Source organism: Ranitomeya imitator, chromosome 8, assembly GCF_032444005.1.
Source record: "Ranitomeya imitator isolate aRanImi1 chromosome 8, aRanImi1.pri, whole genome shotgun sequence".
Taxonomy (NCBI): Eukaryota; Metazoa; Chordata; class Amphibia; order Anura; family Dendrobatidae; genus Ranitomeya; species Ranitomeya imitator.
In genome coordinates this window covers 128,075,119-128,096,188 of record NC_091289.1, presented here as the reverse complement: position 1 = coordinate 128,096,188, position 21,070 = coordinate 128,075,119, and the positions used below count along the sequence as shown (strand labels likewise).

At 43.9% G+C, this 21,070-nt stretch overlaps 1 protein-coding gene across 2 annotated transcripts in view; it reads left to right on the top strand.

Annotated features, from left to right (window-relative positions):
- Positions 1-21,070, top strand: part of OLFM3 (olfactomedin 3) — a 405,674-nt gene that overhangs the window by 346,140 nt on the left and 38,464 nt on the right. For both annotated transcript variants that reach the window (XM_069737372.1, XM_069737371.1), the window contains exon 3: positions 2,231-2,386. In XM_069737372.1, coding sequence (XP_069593473.1) covers positions 2,231-2,386 — 156 coding nt within the window. The remainder of the gene's footprint in view (positions 1-2,230; positions 2,387-21,070) is intronic.

The window sequence follows — 21,070 nt, the reverse complement described above, 5'->3', positions numbered from 1 at the left end:
CGGGAAGGGGTTAAAGTCACTTCAAATGTGATGTGGTCATTAAAAAAACTGGTTTTGTAAATTTTGTTGTAAAAATGAGAAATCACTGGTATGCTTTTAACCCTTATAACTTCCTAACATGAAAAGATTATGTTTCAAAATTGTGCTGATGTAAAGTAGATATGTGGGAAATGTTATTTATTAACTATTTTGTGTAACATAACTCTCTGATTTAAACGGTATAAAAATAAAAATTTGAAAATTGCAACATTTTCAAAATTTTCACCAAATTTCAAATTTTTTCACAAATAAATGTAAGTCATATCAAATATATTTTACCACTATCACTAATATGTCACGAAAGAACAGTCTCAGAGTCAGTGGGATCCATTGAAGCGTTCCAGAGTTATGACCTCATAAATTGACAGTGGTCAGAATTGAAAAAAATGGCCTGGTTAGGAAGGTGAAAGCAGGCTTCGGGTGAAGGGGTTAAAATGCCTGATATGTATTTTGGATCCTAATACTCAAGACAATTAGCCAATCATCTACTTCATTTACAGCTGCTTTTTCTTAATGTATTTTCGTTATGGATTTTCACGATGGAGGGTGACAGTACATTGTAAGTGAATATAGTATTACAAAACTCAATTCACATGCACCAAAAAAATGAATCACGTATTGTAGTATGTGCTCCTGAAAAAAGGACTTAGAACCCTCCAAAATCTATGCAAAAAACTGTTTGTCAAGCAAGAGGTTTTTGTACAGTTGTCAATTTCACCACTGAATCTTGGCCTAACAAGTTGCTCATGGTCAGTTGTTATTTTGTTTTGGATAATGAGGTCTCCCATCTGTTTCTATGTTTGTTAATTTTATTTTCATAATTAAAATGTAATATAATTATATGCAAAAAAAAAATGCAATAAGAATTGTTGATTTTACCAAATGTTTCTAGTAGCCATGTTGTTCTCAACTTATCCATAGAAACAAAGTTTCCTGCAGTGAAAACAAAATTAAATGTTTGGATATTCAAATTCTGTAAATAGTTAAAATGTACTTGCAGCTCAGGTGTTTCTGTTTTCTGGCGCAGCTGCTTTACAGACAGTTGGGTGACGGTAATTCTAGTTTCTCTGACCTCAGAAATTAGGGAACAGGTGAGAATACATTACATTATTTACAGCAGTTGAACAAAAACTAAACTGAGCTGATTATATCGAGCATTAATAATATTCACATTGTAGAAATCAGTCTCTCCGTATGGACACATGGGAATGACCTCTAATTCCGCCGGCTGTCATTCATGGATTAGGAAGACGGAACATTCATTGCATACAAACTAAGGTCCTTTTATCATGTCAATCATTAGTCACCGTATGGTGTACAATCTAAATGGATGTTTATGGACATTTAAAGATTATGAGAAGAACATTAAAAAATATGTTTCTAAAATAAAAGTCCCACATTTTAATTTCTAATTAAAGAGGGCTTACGTTAAGTGTAGTCCTTGCTTATACTGCAATGTGGGGTACACAGACCGAGCGAGGGTTCTTGCAAACCGGCAACTGCGAGTTGGTTGCAGAGACAGTTAATATACAGTAATGGTCAAAAGTCATCTAGATAGTCTTAAAAGATTATTCAGTCTCCACTTACTTCTTTATCCGGAGGTTAGTGACACTGGTGACATCACAAGCACAAATGCCTGTCGGAACACCTATACCATCGACTGGAGCATGCTGAAGGAGAGCTTTCTCTACACAGCGGGTATTGGCTGTTTTACATTGGCATCTTCCAGGAACAGAGATAACTCTAATCCTTGCATTTTAACCCCGATCCTGGCAGCGTATTGTCATTGACCTGATGGTCAGTAGTGCTTCTGACCGCTGAAGAATTAGTCAAGGAACTCTACAACCTCTTGTTTCCTGCTTTACACTGTAGATATGGCTCCTAGGATTTCTTTGCATAGAATGTGGCTCGTGACCATTTCTCAGAGCAGAATGTGGCTCTCAAGGTAAAATACCACCATGTGCTACTAATAGCAAACTGCTCTCTTGCATTCGTAGACTAACCTTTGTCAATCAATAAATTAAATTCAAGTTTTCTAAAATGTAAGCTCATTCAATTTAGTTATGTATATCTTGTACATTTTGTTAAACTGTATTGTCAGCTTTACTTTGCATAAATTGGTTTGTTAAAAATTACAAACGTCACCTTATATTAATATGACATTATTTGATATGATATTTCAAATTTCCAGGTGCAGAACATGTCACAATCAATAGAAGTGTTAAACTTGCGCACGCAGAGAGATTATCAGTATGTGCAGAAGATGGAGACACAGATGAAGGGTCTTAGGTCCAAATTTAGGCAGATTGAAGAAGATCGCAAAACACTTCTGACACGTCACTTTCAGGTAAATGGGTTAAGTCTTTTATTGTAGAGAGCATTGAATTACTGTTTCCTTAACTTCACAAAGAAATATCATTTTAAACCTTTGCACAAAATATCAGTCTAAACCAAGCACAGGTGCTCTTAGTGTGACAAATAGTTCACATTCCCACCTATTTGTTTTCCATCTTTTTCTGCCCCTTGTCTGGCACCTATAAAGCCAATGTTATCAATCAAGGAATAGAAGGGTGGAGATAGGTGGCAAGGTGCACTATTTTGTTTGGACATGCAGCCAAGCTTGCACCAAGCATCTGTACTTGGTTTGAATGGTCATTTTGTACTGACATATTTCCTTTAAGGGTAGTTTCACATGTGACCGATGTCTCCACATACCTGAAAAATGGACCGATTATTCTGATCATACGTTGATCAACGTGGCATCAGTTTTTCTCAGACATGGAGAGAGAAAGAAAAGTTTTTCCACCTTCCCCTTTAAGTCAATCCGTCAAAATCAGACCACACTCGGATCTCATCCCATAGACTTGCATTGCCAATTTTGATCCCAGACCCCACAAATCAAAATCAGACATGTCTCCAATTTTTCCGCGGAGCACTTGGTCCAAGGAAAAAAATCAGACGTGCCCTATGAGGTAGCTGGTATTAATGCTCTCTGTGAAACCCACGGATAGCATTTCTCCAAGAAAATCAGTAGTGTGCACAAGCCCTGATTAAAATCATTTGTGGCAGCTCCATCATAATTGACACCACTTCGTCTCTTCAGCCTAAAAGAGAAAACAAAAGTTATTAATTTGAGAAAAAAACTTTATATTTCTGGAGGGATACTAGTTATAAAAATTAACCGTCATTATCAGTTGCGTTAAAAAATGATATTTCATAGAGGAAAAATGTGACTATTGCATAACTATTGCATTATCCCAAGAAGTGCACTGCCTTGATTACTATTACCCCCCATGATGTCTCCTAAACGGTTATGTAAAAGAAATGTCTAGGCCAGATTAAGAGGAATTATTGCTCTTTGCCATGTGTAGCAGGCAGTCAAATTACATTACATAGAATAGATATGTCTCCTACATATTAATCCACTCTCCTCCTGTAACACAGGAAAGTCTCTATAGATCTGTCTCGAGAAATATTTTAACTATAATTTCACTACTTAGCCTAATGTATGTAAATAATCTATTTCCATCTCACACATGTTGACATATAGTATTGAAATTTCCATAGATTTATCCCAGGACAGGAAAATTAATTCACGTATATGTTTGTTATATCCTACTCCTGTTCTAATTATATTAGACGGTCCAATATCCCATGGTGATGGCTTGGGTATTTAGTCAGATCAGCTCTATTGTGTTTCGTCTCATAACTGATTCTAAATCTGGTCCCAACTGAATTGATTGTAACTCAAGTGCAGTGCTAATGTTCCTAAACTGTCCCTCATCACACCAACGTATTTTGCAGTTCATCAAGGAGAATTTTTTTTTATAAAGAAACCAGCGTTATGTCTTGCAATGGTCACTGCTCACATGAGATGTAGTGACTCGCTGCTGGTTCTTTTAGGTTTGTAGTGATGGCTGAATCATGGCATTGTAGTTATAATAGGCTTTGAGACAGATCTGTGAAAGCTTTTATGTGTTACAGGCGGAGAGTCAGCTTGTTTCATAATTTCAAAGTTTTTTTAGGGTTGAAGTCTATATAGTTCAGCCCCAACCATTGATATTGCTCTAGAGCAGTGTTCCCCAACTCCGGTCCTCAAGAGCCAAAAGTGATAATTGCATCACCTGCACAAGCAGGCATTCCATCACTTGTGAAATACTAAGGAAATCCTGTAAACAGACCTGTTGGTGGCTCTTCAGGACTGGAGTTGGGGAACACTGATTTTGAGGAAGGCAAAAACCCATGAAATGGCTGCTAATTGCCCAAATTAGGTTAGGGGCACACAACAGTATTTTCTGAATGAATTTGGCCGAAGATGCAAATTACACTTTAATCAAACTTTGATCAAAGTTTCATCAGAATGCCAGCATAGTGTGATTGGATTCTCTTGGAGGTGGAATGGTTTCCATGGACTCATTGACTTACATTCGGGTCCTACTCAGCGCACTGCATTTTTCACTCTGACCAGTTCTATCTGAGGAAAAAATCTGACGTGTGCGTAGCCCCATACAGCAACGTTGATCCGAATATGATCTGATATTTTATCGGATCGCACTCTGACCTAAAGTGCGGTTGTGTGCAGAAGCTTTTTAAGGTAAAAAATCCTTCCCAACTCCATTTACAGCAGGTAGTCTAGTTCCCTGGATCAACGCCCCATCACAGAATTTAATACCCATAACCTGTAATGTTATACTTTCCAAAAAAGGTATGCAGGTCCTTCTTAAACTTTTTTTGAATGGATCAACCAATATTACATAATATGGCAGATAATTCAATAATCTCACTTCACTAACTGATGTCAAACTCAAATACGCAGAGGGCCTTAAATTAAAAACTTGGACAAAGTCGTGGGCCAAGCTTGATATTTATTAAAAGAAAATCTACAATTGAGGAAGTTTTTCCTTATCGTCAAATATAATGCTAAACCTTTTCATATGTAAACAAACTTAAAGGGGTTGTCCAACGAACAAAGTACATCTTAATTAATATATCTTAAGAGGCTGATCACATGCCTAGGGCATTGGATATTTCCTCGCAGACAGGCATACAGTAGGGGAAAAAAGTATTTAGTCAGCCACTGTTATGATCTGGTGGTTTAGGAACAACATGAGACAAGCTCTGAAGGAGGTGGTATCTGTACTGACCGCAGACCCTGAACCTAGCAGCGCAACTAGAAATAGCCGTGGGGGGTACCTGACGCTCCCTAGACCCCTCGGCACAGCCTAAGATCTAACTTCCCCTAAAGATGGAAACAGGAAACCTATCTTGCCTCAGAGAAAATCCCCAAAGGAAAGATAGCCCCCCACAAATATTGACGGTGAGAGGAGGGGAAAATAACATATGCAGAGATTAAATCAGATTATAGCATAGGAGGCCAGTCTAGCTTGATAGATAGGACAGGAAAGGATACTGTGCGGTCAGTATAAAAACTACAAAACAATCCACACAGAGTTTACAAAATCTCCACACCTGACTAAAGGTGTGGAGGGTAAATCTGCTTCCCAGAGCTTCCAGCTAACAGAAAAAATGCAGAATGACAAGCTGGACAAAAATAGAATGTACAGAACAATAAGTCCACAACATGTGGACTGAAATGAGCAAAGCCAGAACTTATCTTTGCAGAACTGGTCAGGAAACCAGGAGAATCCAAGCAGAGATGTGAATCCAGCCAGAGAACATTGACAAGTGGCATAGGCTGAAGACTAGAGCCAGGTTAAATAGCAGAGCAGGAGAGACGATTAGTGAAAGCAGCTGCTAAAGCTAAACCCAAGGAGCGGCAGTTCCACTCAAAACCACCAGAGGGAGCCCAAGGGCAGAATTCACAAAAGTGCCATTTACAACCACCGGAGGGAGCCCAAGAACGGAATTCACAACAGTACTCCCCCCTTGAGGAGGGGTCACCGAAACCTCACCAGAGCCCCCAGGCCGATCAGGACGAGCCAAGTGAAAAGCACAAACCAAATCGGTAGCATGGACATCGGAGGCAACAACCAAGAATTATCCTCCTGGCCATAACCCTTCCACTTGACAAGATACTGGAGCCTGCGCCTCGAAAAACGGAATCCAAAATCTTCTCAACCTCATATTTCAACTCTCCCTCAACCAACACCGGGGCAGGAGGGTCAACCGAGGGAACAACGAGCACCACATATCTCCGCAACAAAGAGCTATGGAAAACATTATGAATGGCAAAAGAGGCTGGAAGAGCCAAACGAAAAGAGACCGGATTAATAATTTCAGAAATTTTATAAGGACCAATAAACCGAGGCTTAAACTTAGGAGAAGAAACCTTCATAGGAACATGACGAGAAGACAACCAAACCAAATCCCCCACACGAAGCCGGGGACCAACACGCCGACTGTTATGACCTGGTGGTTAGGACAATAATGGACCTGGTGGTTAAGAGCACACGGAATGACCTGATAGTTACTAATGATACAGGACAAGCTCTGGGACGTGGGAACTCTGCTGACCGCAATCCCTAATCCTATCACACACACTAGAAATAGCCGTGGATTGCTCCCAATGCTCCCCACGCAACCCGCCACAGCCCTAGGAACCAGCCAGCCCTGAAGATAGAAAAATAAAGCCTACCCTGCCTCAGAGAAACTCCCCAAAGGAAAAGGCAGCCCCCCACATATAATGACCGCGAGTTAAGATGAAAATTACAAACTCAGAGATGAAATAGATTTAGCAAAGAGAGGCCCGACTTACTGAACAGACAGAGGATAGGAAAGGTAACTTTGCGGTCAGTACAAAAACCTACAAAAAGACCACGCAGAGGGTGCAAAAAGACCCTCCGCACCGACTCACGGTGCGGCGGCGCCCCTCTGCGTCCCAGAGCTTCCATCAAGCAAGACAAAAATCAAAATAGCAAGCTGGACAGAAAAATAGCAAACAAGAGAAAAACAAGCAGGAACTTAGCTTCTGCTGGGAAGACAGGTCACAAGAACGATCCAGGAGCGAACTAGACCAATACTGGAACATTGACAGGTGGCCTGGAGCAATGATCTAAGTGGAGTAAATAGAGCAGCCAGCTAACGAATTAACCTCGTCACCTGTGGAAGGAAACTCAGAAGCCGCAGCCCCACTCACAACCACCAGAGGAAGCCCATGGACAGAACCAGCCGAAGTACCATTCATGACCACAGGAGGGAGCTTGACAACAGAATTCACAACAGCCGACGCCGGTTAGCAAAACGTTGAGCCCTTTCCTGAGACAACGTCAAATTGTCCACCACATGAGTTCAAATCTGTTGCAGCCTGTCCACCACAGAATCAACACCAGGACAATCAGAAGGCTCAACCTGCCCAGAAGAAAAACGAGGATGAAAACCAAAATTACAAAAGAAAGGTGAAACCAAAGTAGCCGAACTAGCCAGATTATTAAGGGCAAACTCGGCCAACGGCAAGAAAGACACCCAATCATCCTGATCAGCAGACACAAAGCATCTCAAATAGGTCTCCGAGGTCTGATTAGTTCGCTCAGTTTGGCCATTAGTCTGAGGATGAAACGCCGAAGAAAAAGACAAATCCTAGCACAAAAGGCCCGCCAAAATCTAGAGACAAACTGAGAACCTCTGTCAGACACAATATTCTCCGGAATGCCATGCAAACGAACCACATGCTGAAAAAACAATGGAACCAGATCTGAGGAGGAAGGCAACTTAGGCAAAGGTACCAAATGGACCATTTTAGAGAACCGGTCACAAACAACCCAGATAACAGACATCTTCTGGGAAACAGGAAGATCCGAAATAAAATCCATGGAAATATGCGTCCAGGGCCTCTCAGGGACCGGCAAAGGCAAAAGCAACCCACTAGCGCGGGAACAGCAAGGCTTGGCCCGGGCGCAAATCCCACAGGACTGCACAAAAGCACGCTCATCGCGAGACAAGGAAGGCCACCAAAAGGACCTAGCAACCAAATCTCTGGTACCAAAAATCCCAGGATGACCAGCCAACACTGAACAATGAACCTCAGAAATTACCTTACTTGTCCATCTATCAGGAACAAACAGCTTCCCCACAGGACAGCGGTCAGGCCTATCAGCCTGAAATTCCTGAAGCACCCGGCGCAAATCAGGGGAGATAGCAGAAAGAATCACCCCCTCCTTAAGAATGCCAACCGGCTCAAGGACTCCAGGAGAATCAGGCGAAAAACTCCTAGAGAGGGCATCAGCCTTAACATTCTTAGATCCCGGAAGATACAAGACCACAAAATCAAAACGGGAGAAAAACAGGGACCATCGAGCCTGTCTAGGATTCAGCCGCTTGGCCGACTCGAGGTAAATCAGATTCTTATGCTCGGTCAGGACCACAACACGGTGTTTAGCTCCCTCCAGCCAATGTCGCCACTCCTCAAACGCCCACTTCATAGCCAACAACTCCCGATTGCCGACATCATAATTGCGTTCCGCAGGCGAAAACTTTCTGGAAAAAAAAGCACACGGTTTCATCAAAGAACCATCAGACTCCCTCTGAGACAAGACGGCCCCTGCCCCAATCTCAGAAGCGTCGACCTCAGCCTGAAAAGGAAGAGAAACATCCGGTTGACGCAACACAGGGGCAGAAGTAAATCGGCGTTTAAGCTCTTGAAAGGCCTCAACAGCCTCAGAGGACCAATTCGTCACATCAGCGCCTTTTTTCGTCAAATCAGTAAGGGGCTTAACTACACTGGAAAAGTTGGCAAAGAAACAGCGATAGAAATTAGCAAAGCCCAAAAATTTTTGAAGACCCTTCACAGATGTGGGTTGGATCCAGTCATGAATAGCTTGGACCTTAACAGGATCCATTTCTATAGACGAGGGAGAAAAAACAAAACCCAAAAAAGAGATCTTCTGAACTCCGAATAGGCACTTAGACCCCTTCACAAATTATTATTATTTTATTATTATTATACATTTTTATAGCGCCATTTATTCCATGGCGCTTTACATGTGAATACGGGGCAAATATAGACAAATACATTAAACATGAGCAGATAACAAGGCACACGAGTACATAAGGAGGGAGGACCCTGCCCGCGAGGGCTCACAGTCTGCAGGGGGTGGGTGAGGATACACTAGGAGAGGGAAGAGCTGGCTGTGCGGCTGTTCAGTAGGTTGAGGATCACTGCAGGCTGTAGGCTTGTCGGAAGAGATGAGTCTTCAGGTTCTTTTTGAAGGTTTCTATGGTAGGCGCGAGTCTGATGTGTTGGGGTAGAGAGTTCCAGAGTATGGGGGAAGCACGGGAGAAGTCTTGGATGCGGTTATGGGAAGAAGAGATGAGAGGGGAGTAGAGAAGGAGGTCTTGGGAGGATCGGAGGTTGCGTGTAGGTAGGTACCGGGAGACCATGTCACAGATGTATGGAGGAGACAGGTTGTGGATGGCTTTGTATGTCAGTGTGAGGGTTTTGAACTGGAGTCTCTGGGTGATAGGAAGCCAGTGAAGGGCTTGACATAGGGGAGAGGCTGGGGAATAGCGGGAGGACAGGTGGATTAGTCGGGCAGCAGAGTGTAGGATGGATTGGAGTGGTGCCAGAGTGCTAGAGGGGAGTCCAGAGAGTAGGAGGTTGCAGTAGTCGAGGCGGGAGATGATAAGGGCATGCACTAGCGTTTTTGCAGTGTTGCGGTCAAGGAAAGCACGGATCCGGGAAATATTTTTGAGTTTGAGACGACAGGAGGAGGCAAGGGCTTGGATATGTGGCTTGAAAGAGAGGGCAGAGTCGAGGATCACCCCGACGCACCGGGCGTGTGGGACTGGGGATAGTGAGCAGCCATTGACATTGATGGATAGGTCTGGTGGAGGGGTAGAGTGAGATGGGGGAAAGATGATGAATTCTGTTTTGTCCATGTTCAGTTGTAGAAAGCGAGCAGAAAAGAAGGCTGAAATGGCAGACAGACAGTGCGGGATTTTGGTAAGCAAGGAGGAGAGGTCAGGTCCGGAGAGGTAGATCTGCGTGTCATCAGCGTAGAGATGGTACTGCAAACCGTGGGATTCAATGAGCTGTCCCAGGCCGAAAGTGTAGATGGAGAAGAGTAGGGGTCCTAGAACAGAGCCTTGAGGAACACCGACTGACAAGGGGCGAGGTGAGGAGGTGGTGTGGGGGAGGAAGACACTGAATGTTCGGTCTGTCAGATATGACGAGATCCAGGAAAGGGCCAAGTCTGTGACGCCAAGGGATGAGAAGATTTGTAGCAAAAGGGAGTGGTCTACAGTGTCAAAGGCAGAAGACAGGTCCAGGAGAAGGAGGACAGAGTAGTGTCGCTTGCTCCTGGCAGTTAGTAGGTCATTGGTGACTTTAGTTAGGGCAGTTTCAGTTGAGTGATGGGAACGGAAGCCTGATTGTAACCGATCAAAGAGGGAGCAGGAGGAGAAGTGGGAGGACAGTTCAAGATGGACGTGTTGCTCCAGCAATTTGGAGGCATAAGGGAGAAGAGATATTGGGCGATAGCTAGACACAGAGGATGGGTCGAGGGAGGGCTTTTTGAGGATGGGTGTGATCTTGGCATGCTTGAAGGATGAGGGAAAGACACCTGTTGTGAGTGAGAGGTTGAAGAGGTGCGTTAGGGTTGGGATGAAGACCGTGGAAAGGTTAGGGATGAGGTGGGATGGGAGCGGGTCAAGCGTGCAGGTGGTGAGGTGTGATCTTGACAGGAGGGTGTAGAGCTGATCTTCTGTCATGGTGGAGAAGCTGGTTTTTGAGGAGCAGGGTTGAGGAGCTAAGAGGTGTAGTGGGCGCTGTGGGCGCTGTGGGCCAAAGCTTTCTCTGATCGTATCGATCTTCTGTTTAAAGAAAGAGGTGAAGTCATCAGCAGAAATGAGGGGGGAGGGAGGAGGTGCGGGGGGACGGAGAAGAGAATTGAAAGTGTTGAAAAGCTTTTTAGGGTTGTGGGACAGGGAGGATATGAGGGATGAGAAGTAAGTTTGTTTTGCGGCAGTGAGCGCAGACTTGAAGCTGGCGAGGGACTGCTTGTATGCAGTGAAGTGGTCGGCAGAGTGGGATCGCTTCCATCTCCGCTCAGCAATCCTGGAAGCCCGTCTCAATTCTTTGGTCAGGCTGGTCAGCCAGAGCTGCCTGTTAATTGTACGTGTTTTACTATGCATGAGTGGGGCGGCCGAATCGAGTGTTGCTGTTATTGTGGTGTTATAAAAAGTGGCAGCAGCATCTGTGTCATGAAGGGAAGCTATGTCAGTGAGAGGGAAAAGGGACTCAGAGAGTGATTGTAAGTTGAGATGTTTGAGATTTCTGCGAGGGTGAGTGAGTTTGTGGAGTGGGGGTTGCACACTAGGAGAGGAGAGGGACGAGAATGTCAGTAGGTTGTGGTCAGACAGGGGGAGGGGTGTGTTAGTGAGATTAGTAAGGGAGCAGAGGCGGGTGAAGATGAGGTCCAGCGTGTGGCCATCTTTGTGAGTGGCCTCAGAGGACCACTGAGTGAGGCCGAAGGAGGCAGTCAGTGATAAAAGTTTAGAGGCAGCTGAGGTGAAAATGTCAATGGGGACATTGAAATCACCCATGATGATAGTGGGGATGTCAACAGAGAGGAAATGAAGTAGCCAGGTGGTGAAGTGGTCGAGAAAGGTGGAGATGGCTAGTTCTGGGGGGCGGTAGATGACAGCCAGCTGGAGGTTGGAGGGGGAATAGATGCGGACAGAGTGCACCTCAAACGAGGGAAGAGAAGTGGAGGGTGGTAGCGGTATTGGAGTGAAGAAGCAGGTGTCGGACAGGATCAAGCCAACTCCTCCACTGCGTTTGTTGCTGGGGCGAGGGGTGTGAGAGAGGTGGAATCCGCCATAGGAGAGCGCAGCTGGAGAGGCCGAGTCAGAGGGGGTGAGCCAGGTTTCGGTGAGGCCGAGGAAGGAGAGTTTGTTGGTGATGAAGAGGTCGTGGATAAATGGCAGTTTGTTGCAGATGGAGCATGCGTTCCATAGTGCTCCAAGTAGGGGGAGCGGGGGAGTGGGGGCTGGATGAATGGGTATGAGGTTGTCGTCATTGGGAAAACGTGCGGAGGATCGTGGCAGGGGGTTAGAAACGAGTGTGGGGATGAATTGGGGAGGGCCAGGATTTGGGGATATGTCACCAGCAATGAGGAGTAGCAGACTGATCATTAGAAGGTGGGAGCAGGATAGGACATGATGCGGCCGTGTGTGTCTGGATAAAAAGTATTGTATGTGGAGGAACAGTTCTGAGGAGAAGGTGAGATGGCTGGGGAGTATTGAGGGAGAGTGGATGAGCCCCTTGTGACGCTGACCGCTAGTGACGTCTGAGCCGGCGTGTTGAAGGGAGCGCCATTACAAACCGCTGCAACCACTGCATACATATCGCTATATAAACCCCCGCATAGCCACTGACGGTATGATTATCCCCCTGGACGAAGCCTAATCGCGAAACGCGCGTCGGGGTCCTCCTACTGAGCTGTATTTCAGGTAATATACATCTTAACCTGTCCCCTTGCCCTGCATCTTAGCACTGACAAGCACTTTATATTTGCCATAGAAGTGAAACGCCACTTTGGATCTTTAGTACCGCTACATATCTAGCTTTAGGTAGCTTTCTCTGCCATGTATTTTCTATCACTCTTGTTTTTTGTAGCATACTTATGAATGATAACAGAGGCATTTTTGTGCATATATCTGTAGGTAGTATATTTTCAGCCCATATACCTTTGAACTTTGTCTATTGTGACTTACATTAACCATATATATGGTAATTAATCTGTTAAAGCTTATTTTGTGGGCGTGTAGAACTTTGTCACACTATTTTTTGCACATATAAGATCTCTTTTTTGCCTACCTATCTACAGTTTTGGGATCATTTGATTATCATAGGTTTTTTATGTTGTATTTACCTTATGCAGTCAGTAGATTCTGTCTATGTATCGCCATTGAGTACTATTGGACTTTTTTAGTTTTTATATGCATTATCAATAAACTTTAATGTTTTTATTGGCAAGAAGCTTCCGTGTTCTTTCTGATTTGATACCATCCACACAGAGTTTACAAAATCTCCACACCTGACTAAAGGTGTGGAGGGTAAATCTGCTTCCCAGAGCTTCCAGCTAACAAAAAAAATCCATAATGACAAGCTGGACAAAAATAGAATGTACAGAACAATAAGTCCACAACATGTGGACTGAAATGAGCAAAGCCAGAACTTATCTTTGCAGAACTGGTCAGGAAACCAGGAGAATCCAAGCAGAGATGTGAATCCAGCCAGAGAACATTCACAAGTGGCATAGGCTGAAGACTAGAGACAGGTTAAATAGCAGAGCAGGAGAGACGATTAGTGAAAGCAGCTGCTAAAGCTAAACCCAAGGAGCGGCAGTTCCACTCAAAACCACCAGAGGGAGCCCAAGGGCAGAATTCACAAAAGTGCCATTTACAACCACCGGAGGGAGCCCAAGAACGGAATTCACAACAGCCACCAATTGTGCAAGTTCTCCCACTTAAAAAGATGAGAGAGGCCTGTAATTGACATCATAGCTAGATCACAACTATGAGTGTCAAAATGAGAAAATAAGTCCAGAAAATCACCTTCTCTGATTTGGCATGATTTATTTTGCAAATTATGGTGGAAAATAAGTATTTGGTGATTAAAAAAAGTTCATCTCAATATTTTGTTATATATCCTTTGTTAGCAATGACAGAGGTCAAACGTTTTCTGTAAGTCTTCACAAGGTTGGCATACACTGTTGGTGGTATGTTGGCTCATTCCTCCATGCAGATCTCCTCTAGAGCAGTGAAGTTTTGGGCCTGTCGCTGGGCAACACGGACTTTCAACTCCCTCCAACGGTTTTCTATGGGGACGAGATCTGGAGACTCGCTAGGCCATTCCAGGACCTTCATTTGCTTCTTACGAAGCCTGTTATGAAAGGCAATTCAGAATCACAATGGACATGGAGGTCAGAGCACATACAGTGAACTGACAATAACCCAAAATAATAGAACGAGCTCTGAGACGTGGGAACTCTGCAGACCGCAATCCCTAAGCCTATCAAACCGCACTAAAGGTAGCCGTGGAGCGCTCCTGAACAGAACCTAGGCGCCTCGTCACAGCCTGAGAAACTAGCTAATCCTGAAGATAGAAAAATAAGCCTACCTTGCCTCAGAGAAATTCCCCAAAGGAAAAGGCAGCCCCCCACATATAATGACTGTGAGTAAGATGAAAACACAAACATAGAGATGAAACAGATTTAGCAAAGTGAGGCCCGACTAGCTGAATAGAACGAGGATAGGGAAGATAACTTTGCGGTCAGCACAAAAACCTATAAAAAACCACGCAGAGGGGACAAAAAGACCCTCCGCACCGACTAACGGTACGGAGGTGGTCCCTCTGCGTCTCAGAGCTTCCAGCAGGCGAGAAAAACCAATAAAGCAAGCTGGACAGAAAAATAGCAACAAAATAACATAAGCAAAACTTAGCTTTGCAGAGCAGCAGGCCACAGGAATGATCCAGGGAAAAAACAAGTCCCACACTGAAACATTGACAGGAAGCATAGATCAAAGCATCAGGTGGAGTTAAGTAGAGAAGAAGCTAACGAGCTCACCAGATCACCTGAGGGAGGAAACTCAGAAGCTGCAGTACCACTTTCCTCCACAAATGGAAGATCCCAGAGAGAATCAGCCGAAGTACCACTTGTGACCACAGGAGTGAACTCTGCCACAGAATTCACAACAGAAGCCACTCCTTTGTTGCCCTGGTAGTGTGCTTGGGATCATTATCATGCTGAAAGACCCATCTACATTTCATCTTCAATGCCCTTGCTGATGGAAGGAGGTTTGCACTCAAAATCTCACAATACATGGCCCATTCATTCTTTCATGTACACGGATCAGTTGTCCTGGCCCCTTTGCAGAGAAACCACCCCAAAGCATGATGTTGCCACCCCCATGCTTCACAGTAGGTATGGTGTTCTTTGGATGCATCTCAGCAATCTGTCTCCTCCAAACACGACTAGTTTTGTTTCTACGAAACAGTTCTATTTTGGTTTTATCAGACCATATGACATTTTTCCATTGCTCTTCTGGATAATCCAGATGCTCTCTTGCAAACGTCAGATGGGCCCAGACATGTACTGGCTTAAGCAGGGGGACACGTCTGGCACTGCAGAATCTGAGTCCCTGGCGGCGTAGTGTGTTACTGATGGTAGCCCTTGCTACGGTGGTCCAAGCTCTAAGCAGTTCATTCATTATGTCCTCCCTTGTGTTTCTGGGTATTTGACTCACCTTTCTTTTGATCATTTTGACCCCACGGGGTGAGATCTTGCGTGGAGCCCTAGATCGAAGGAGATTATCGGTAGTCTTGTATGTCTTCCATTTTTTTATTATTGCTCCCACAGTTGATTTCATCACAACATGCTGCTTGCGTATTGCAGATTCAGTCTTCCCAGCCTAGTACGGGGCTACAATTTTGTTTCTGGTGTCCTTCGACAGCTCTTTGGTCTTCACCATAGTGGAGTGTGGAGTGTGACTGTTTGAGGTTGTGGACAGGTGTCTTTTATACTGATAACAAGTTCAAACAGGTGCCATTACTACAGGTAATGAGTGGAAGACAGAGGAATCTCTTAAAGAAGAAGTTACAAGTCTGTGAGAGCCAGAAATCTTGCATGTCTTTAGGTGACCAAATACTTATTTTCCACCATAATTTGCAAAATAAATCTTGCCAAATCAGACAAGTTGAATTTTTGGATTTGTTTTCTCATTTTGACTCTCATAGTTGTGGTCTATCTATGATGTCAATGACATGCCTCTATTATCTTTTCAAGTGGAAGAACTTGCACAATTCGTGGCTGACTAAATATTTTTTGCCCACTGTACGTAGTAATCATGGAGCCCTACAGCAGAAGTTTTAATCCAGCTTCACTCCCAAAAAATACACAACTGAAAAAAACTTCTATTATTTACAACACTTTTAATTAAATTGTTAAATATTGGGACTTAATTTTAATGAATAAAAATGTTATAAATAGTAGGAGGGTCATTTTAAATGTGTTTGTATTTATTGGGACCTTTGTCAATCTATATATGTTTTTTACTCCCCCAAAAACATCTAATATTTGATGTGGTCACAGAAGAGCACATCTCACAACTTAGCAGCCCTAGCAAATTAATTTTCCTCCTATTGAAGCCCCTAGATTGTCCTTTCATTGCACTCCATAAAGTATGATGCCAACAAAAGTGCCCCCCAAACACAATATGATACCACCACAGTGTATCTCTCCACAGTACCTTCCACACACAAGGTATGATGACCCTACTGAAACCCCCAACACAGTATGATGCCCCAACTGTCATCCCGACACAGCCCTCCATACTATATAATGGCCCCACATAATCCTCCATCCATTATAATGGGCCCCACATAATCCTCCATACAGAATAATGGCCCCACATAGTCCTCCACACAGGATAATGGGCCCTACATAGTTCTCTATATAGAACAATGGCCCCACATAGTCCTACATACAGAATAATATGCCACACATTGTCACTTATACAGAATAAGGTCCCCACATACTCCTCCATACAGCGCAGTGGATGCCACATAGTCCACCATACAGAATAATTGGGCCCACATAGTCCTCCATACTGAATACTCAGCCCCATATAGTCCTCCACACAGAATAATGGCCCCCTCATAGTCCTCCATACAGTATCATGGACCCCAGTGTAATGGGCCCCACATAGTCCTCCATATCGAATAACAGTCCCACACAGGTTTCCATACAGAATAATTGGCCCACATAGTACTTCCATACAAAATAATGGACCCCACATAGTCCCCTATACAGAATAATGGCCCCAGAAAAAAGGCAGAGATGCTTACCTGCCCAGGCCTCCAAACAAATGCACTATCAGGGTCCAGTGGACCCAATTAAAGATGGCAGCAACACAGGTGCAGCAATACTGATAACAGCCACTCTCAACCTACCAATCCATGGAGGGGATGGCTGTTTGGTATATTAGTGCACAAAGGATATTAATCTGCATGTGGCGTTATAATATAATATAATATGGCCAAAATATGGAAGCTTGCAACCAACGTTAAGGGTCCACACATTTGTGAGTCCTATCATCAAAAAAGAGCGAGGATTTCTAAGTCCTCTTTTTGTATTGTGAGCTCTTTTTTGGTGATAGGACTCGCAAACGTGGGGGCCCTAATATCAACTAATACCTAACATATTAATATGTGTTTTTTGCACTTTTTTATCCTTCAGGGTGCAGTTGGGCCCAGATGGCTCTGTAAACGGTGGCATCTGTTCACACAGGATGCTTTTGGTTAGCACTGGGCAGCCCGCTTGATCTAAAAGTATGAGCATCACTAATAGGCTGTAAGCCAGATGCTCTGCATCACCTGCATGTGAATAAAGGTACCGTCACACTAAGCGATGCTGCAGCGATACCGACAATGATCCGGATCGGTGCAGCGTCGCTGTTTGGTCGCTGGAGAGCTGTCACACAGACAGCTCGCCAGCGACCAACGATGCCGGTAACCAGGGTAAACATCGGGTTACTAAGCGCAGGGCCGCGCTTAGTAACCCGATGTTTACCCTGGTTACCATCGTTAAAGTAAAAAAAGCAACCACTACATACTTACCTACCGCTGTCTGTCCCCGGCGCTGTGCTTCTCTGCCCTGTGTAAGCACAGCGGCTGGAAAGCACAGCGGTGACGTCACCGCTCTGCTTTCCGGCTGCCCGGCGCTCACAGCCAGAGCAGAGAAGCACAGCGCCGGGGACAGACAGCGGTAGGTAAGTATGTAGTGGTTGTTTTTTTTACTTTAACGATGGTAACCAGGGTATACATCGGGTTACTAAGCGCGGCCCTGCGCTTAGTAACCCGATGTTTACCCTGGTTACCAGCGAAGACATCGCTGAATCGGCGTCACACACGCCGATTCAGCGATGTCAGCGGGAGAGCCGGCGACGAAACAAAGTGCTGGACTTTCTGCCCCGACCAACGACATCACAGCAGGATTCTGATCGCTGCTGCCTGTCACACTGGACGATATCGCTAGCCAGGACGCTGCAACGTCACGGATCGCTAGCGATATCGTCCAGTGTGACGGTACCTTAACACCTCATACAGATTATTATCTTTTGTGCACTAATATATCAAACAGCCACTCATTCCATGGATTGGTAGGTTGAGAGTGGCTGTTTCATCAGTGTTGCTGCATCTGTGTTGCTGCCATCTTTAATCGGGTCCACTGCACCTTGATAGTACATTTGTTTAGAGGCCTGGGTAGGTAAGCATCACTGCCTTTTTCTGCTGTTTTTTTAAAACATTTTGGAGGATTTCTAAATCCTATTTTTGTGTCAGTAAGAATAATGGCCCCACATAGTCCTCCATTTATAATAATTGGCCCCACATAGTCCTCCATGCAAATTAATTGGTCCACATCGTCCTCAATACAAAATAATGGGCCCTGCATAATCCTCCATATAGTATTATGGGCCCTACTTAGTCATTCATACAGAATAATGTCCCCACATTGTCCTGCATACAGAGTAATGGGTCCTCGTACTGAATAATGGGCCCCACATAGTCCTCCGTACAGAATCATTTCACCAATACAAAATGATGGGCATCTCCTAGTCCTCCATATAGTATTATGGGTTTCACATAGTCCTCCATACAGTATAATGGGCCCTACATAGCCCTCTATACAGAATAATTGCCCCACATAGTCCTCCATATAGAATAATGGTCCAACATTGCCTTCCATACAAAATAATGGGCCCAACATAGTCCTCCATACAGAATAATGGACCTACATAGTCCTCCATGCAAAATAATTGGCCTCACATAGTCTTCCATACAGAATAATGGGACCATCATCATCCTCCATATAGTATTATGGGCCCCACATAGTCCTCCATACAGTATAATGGGCCCTAAATCATCCTCCATACATTACAGCCCCCACACAGTCTTCCATACAGAATAATGACGCCACATTGCCTTCCATACAGTATAATGTGCATCACATAGTCCTCCGTGAAGAAAAATGGCCCCACATAGTCATCCATACATTGTAATGGGTCCCACATAGTTCTCCATATAGAATAATGGGTCTTGCATAATCCTCCATATAGTATATTGGGCCTCACATCGTTTTTCATACAGATCAATGGTCCCCACATAGTCCTCCATACAGAATAATGGCCCCTTCAGTGTAATGGGCACTATATAGTCCTCCAAACAGAATAATGGCCACACATAGTGCATTATAAAGAATAGTGGCCCACACAGGCCTCCATACATAATAATGGCCCCATATTATCTTCCATACAGAATAATGGGCACTAGATCATCCTCCATACAAAATAATGGCCCCAGTTCTCTATACAGAATAATCGGCCCCACATAGTCCTCCATACAGTGTAATGGGTCCCACATAGTTCTCCATGCAGAATAATGGCCCCACAAAGTCCTCCATGTAGAGTAATGGTCCCACATAATCCTCCATGCTGAATAATGGTCCCACTTAGTCCTAAATACAGACTAATGGACCTCACATAGCCCTCCATATGGTATAATGGGGACACATTAAAATAAATAAATAAACATCCATCGCTCCCCATTCCCTTGCTGCTCAGGTCTCAGCAGCGAGTGCTCTGAAAATCTTCACTGCTTGACACAGCAGGTGCAAAATTGTGACATCATCACTCCTGCTGCACTGAAACATCAGAAGCGAGGGTGAATGATGGGGGAAGGACAGGACTGCCACCAGGAATTTCAGAGTCCCATACTGGCAAAATTTTGGAACCTCCTTGAGACTCCACCCAGACTCCACCCTTGCTCAGCCTCTACCACTCAAACCTCCCACAGTCCCACTACCCACTCTTGAAAAAACTCCAATTCTGCACTATGTCCTTACCAGTCACACATTAACAGTTCCCATCTAACACCATATCACATACATAGTCATCAGCTTTAGTTTTGCCCAAAATATATTTTAAGCCGCCACCATGGCAATGTAGACTCTTTTGGCCTGGTCCTACTCTACTCTAACCTATTAAACATTTGTTAAAATATCCTATACTTTTTTTTAGGTATATTTTATTCATGTTTCATTAAGGGAATGTGTCACATATATTTTTTTTAAAATGAACAGTAATACCACATACAAGGGACAAATACCACCAGACCATGGCAGGACTACATATTCCCACCACATAGTGACCGAATAATACCACATACAAGGGACAAATACCACCACACCATGGCCAGACTACATATTACCAACACGCAGTGACTGAATAATGCCATGTACAAGTGAGAAGTACTGCCACACCATGAACAGACCATATATTACTACCACATAGTGAATGAACTTATGTCCAAGGATGCACATTCAGTTACTGAACCTGTGGAATGCTGCCACTGGGGCCTGGGTAGCAGAAGAGAGGAGGCCCGGTGCGGGCCCCTTTTGCTTACTGTTTCCCATACACCAGTAATGCTCTGATAGCGGCCCTGCAGAGGGAGCGAATGGCTTCACTCTTCCATCATTAATTTCCCCTGTATTGTTAACGAAGATGTCAATGCGGTTGAAAGTGCGATGTCAGAAGGGGTGCCAGCATTGGGGGCCAAATATTATCACCCCGTGGAGTGAAACCAGCAAGAATATTGAACTCTGTGAAAAATATTATCTATTTGACTGGCTGTTACTCATGACTGAATAGAGTAATAACTCATACTAATTTGGCCTAAATATCTCTTCTGTATAATCTTATAGTAGGGATGGGGGTTAAAAGTAATAACTGCAGCGTACTTCATGGAAAAATGCAATAGTTATTCACTAGCCACATTTATTCTTCATGAATTACTTATTTACTATTTTTAATCCAATTTATAATAAAATTAATTTTTATGACTATTATCCTTCCACAAATATATATGGAAATTGTATATGAGATTGTGATATAACCTGTCACCATGATTTTGCATGTTAAAGGCATGACCATAATAGCTCTGTCCTACAGATTCAATAGATACCTTTAGTGAAGAATTCCTCTTCCTGGTTGTTCTTTAATCAACATTTGAAGT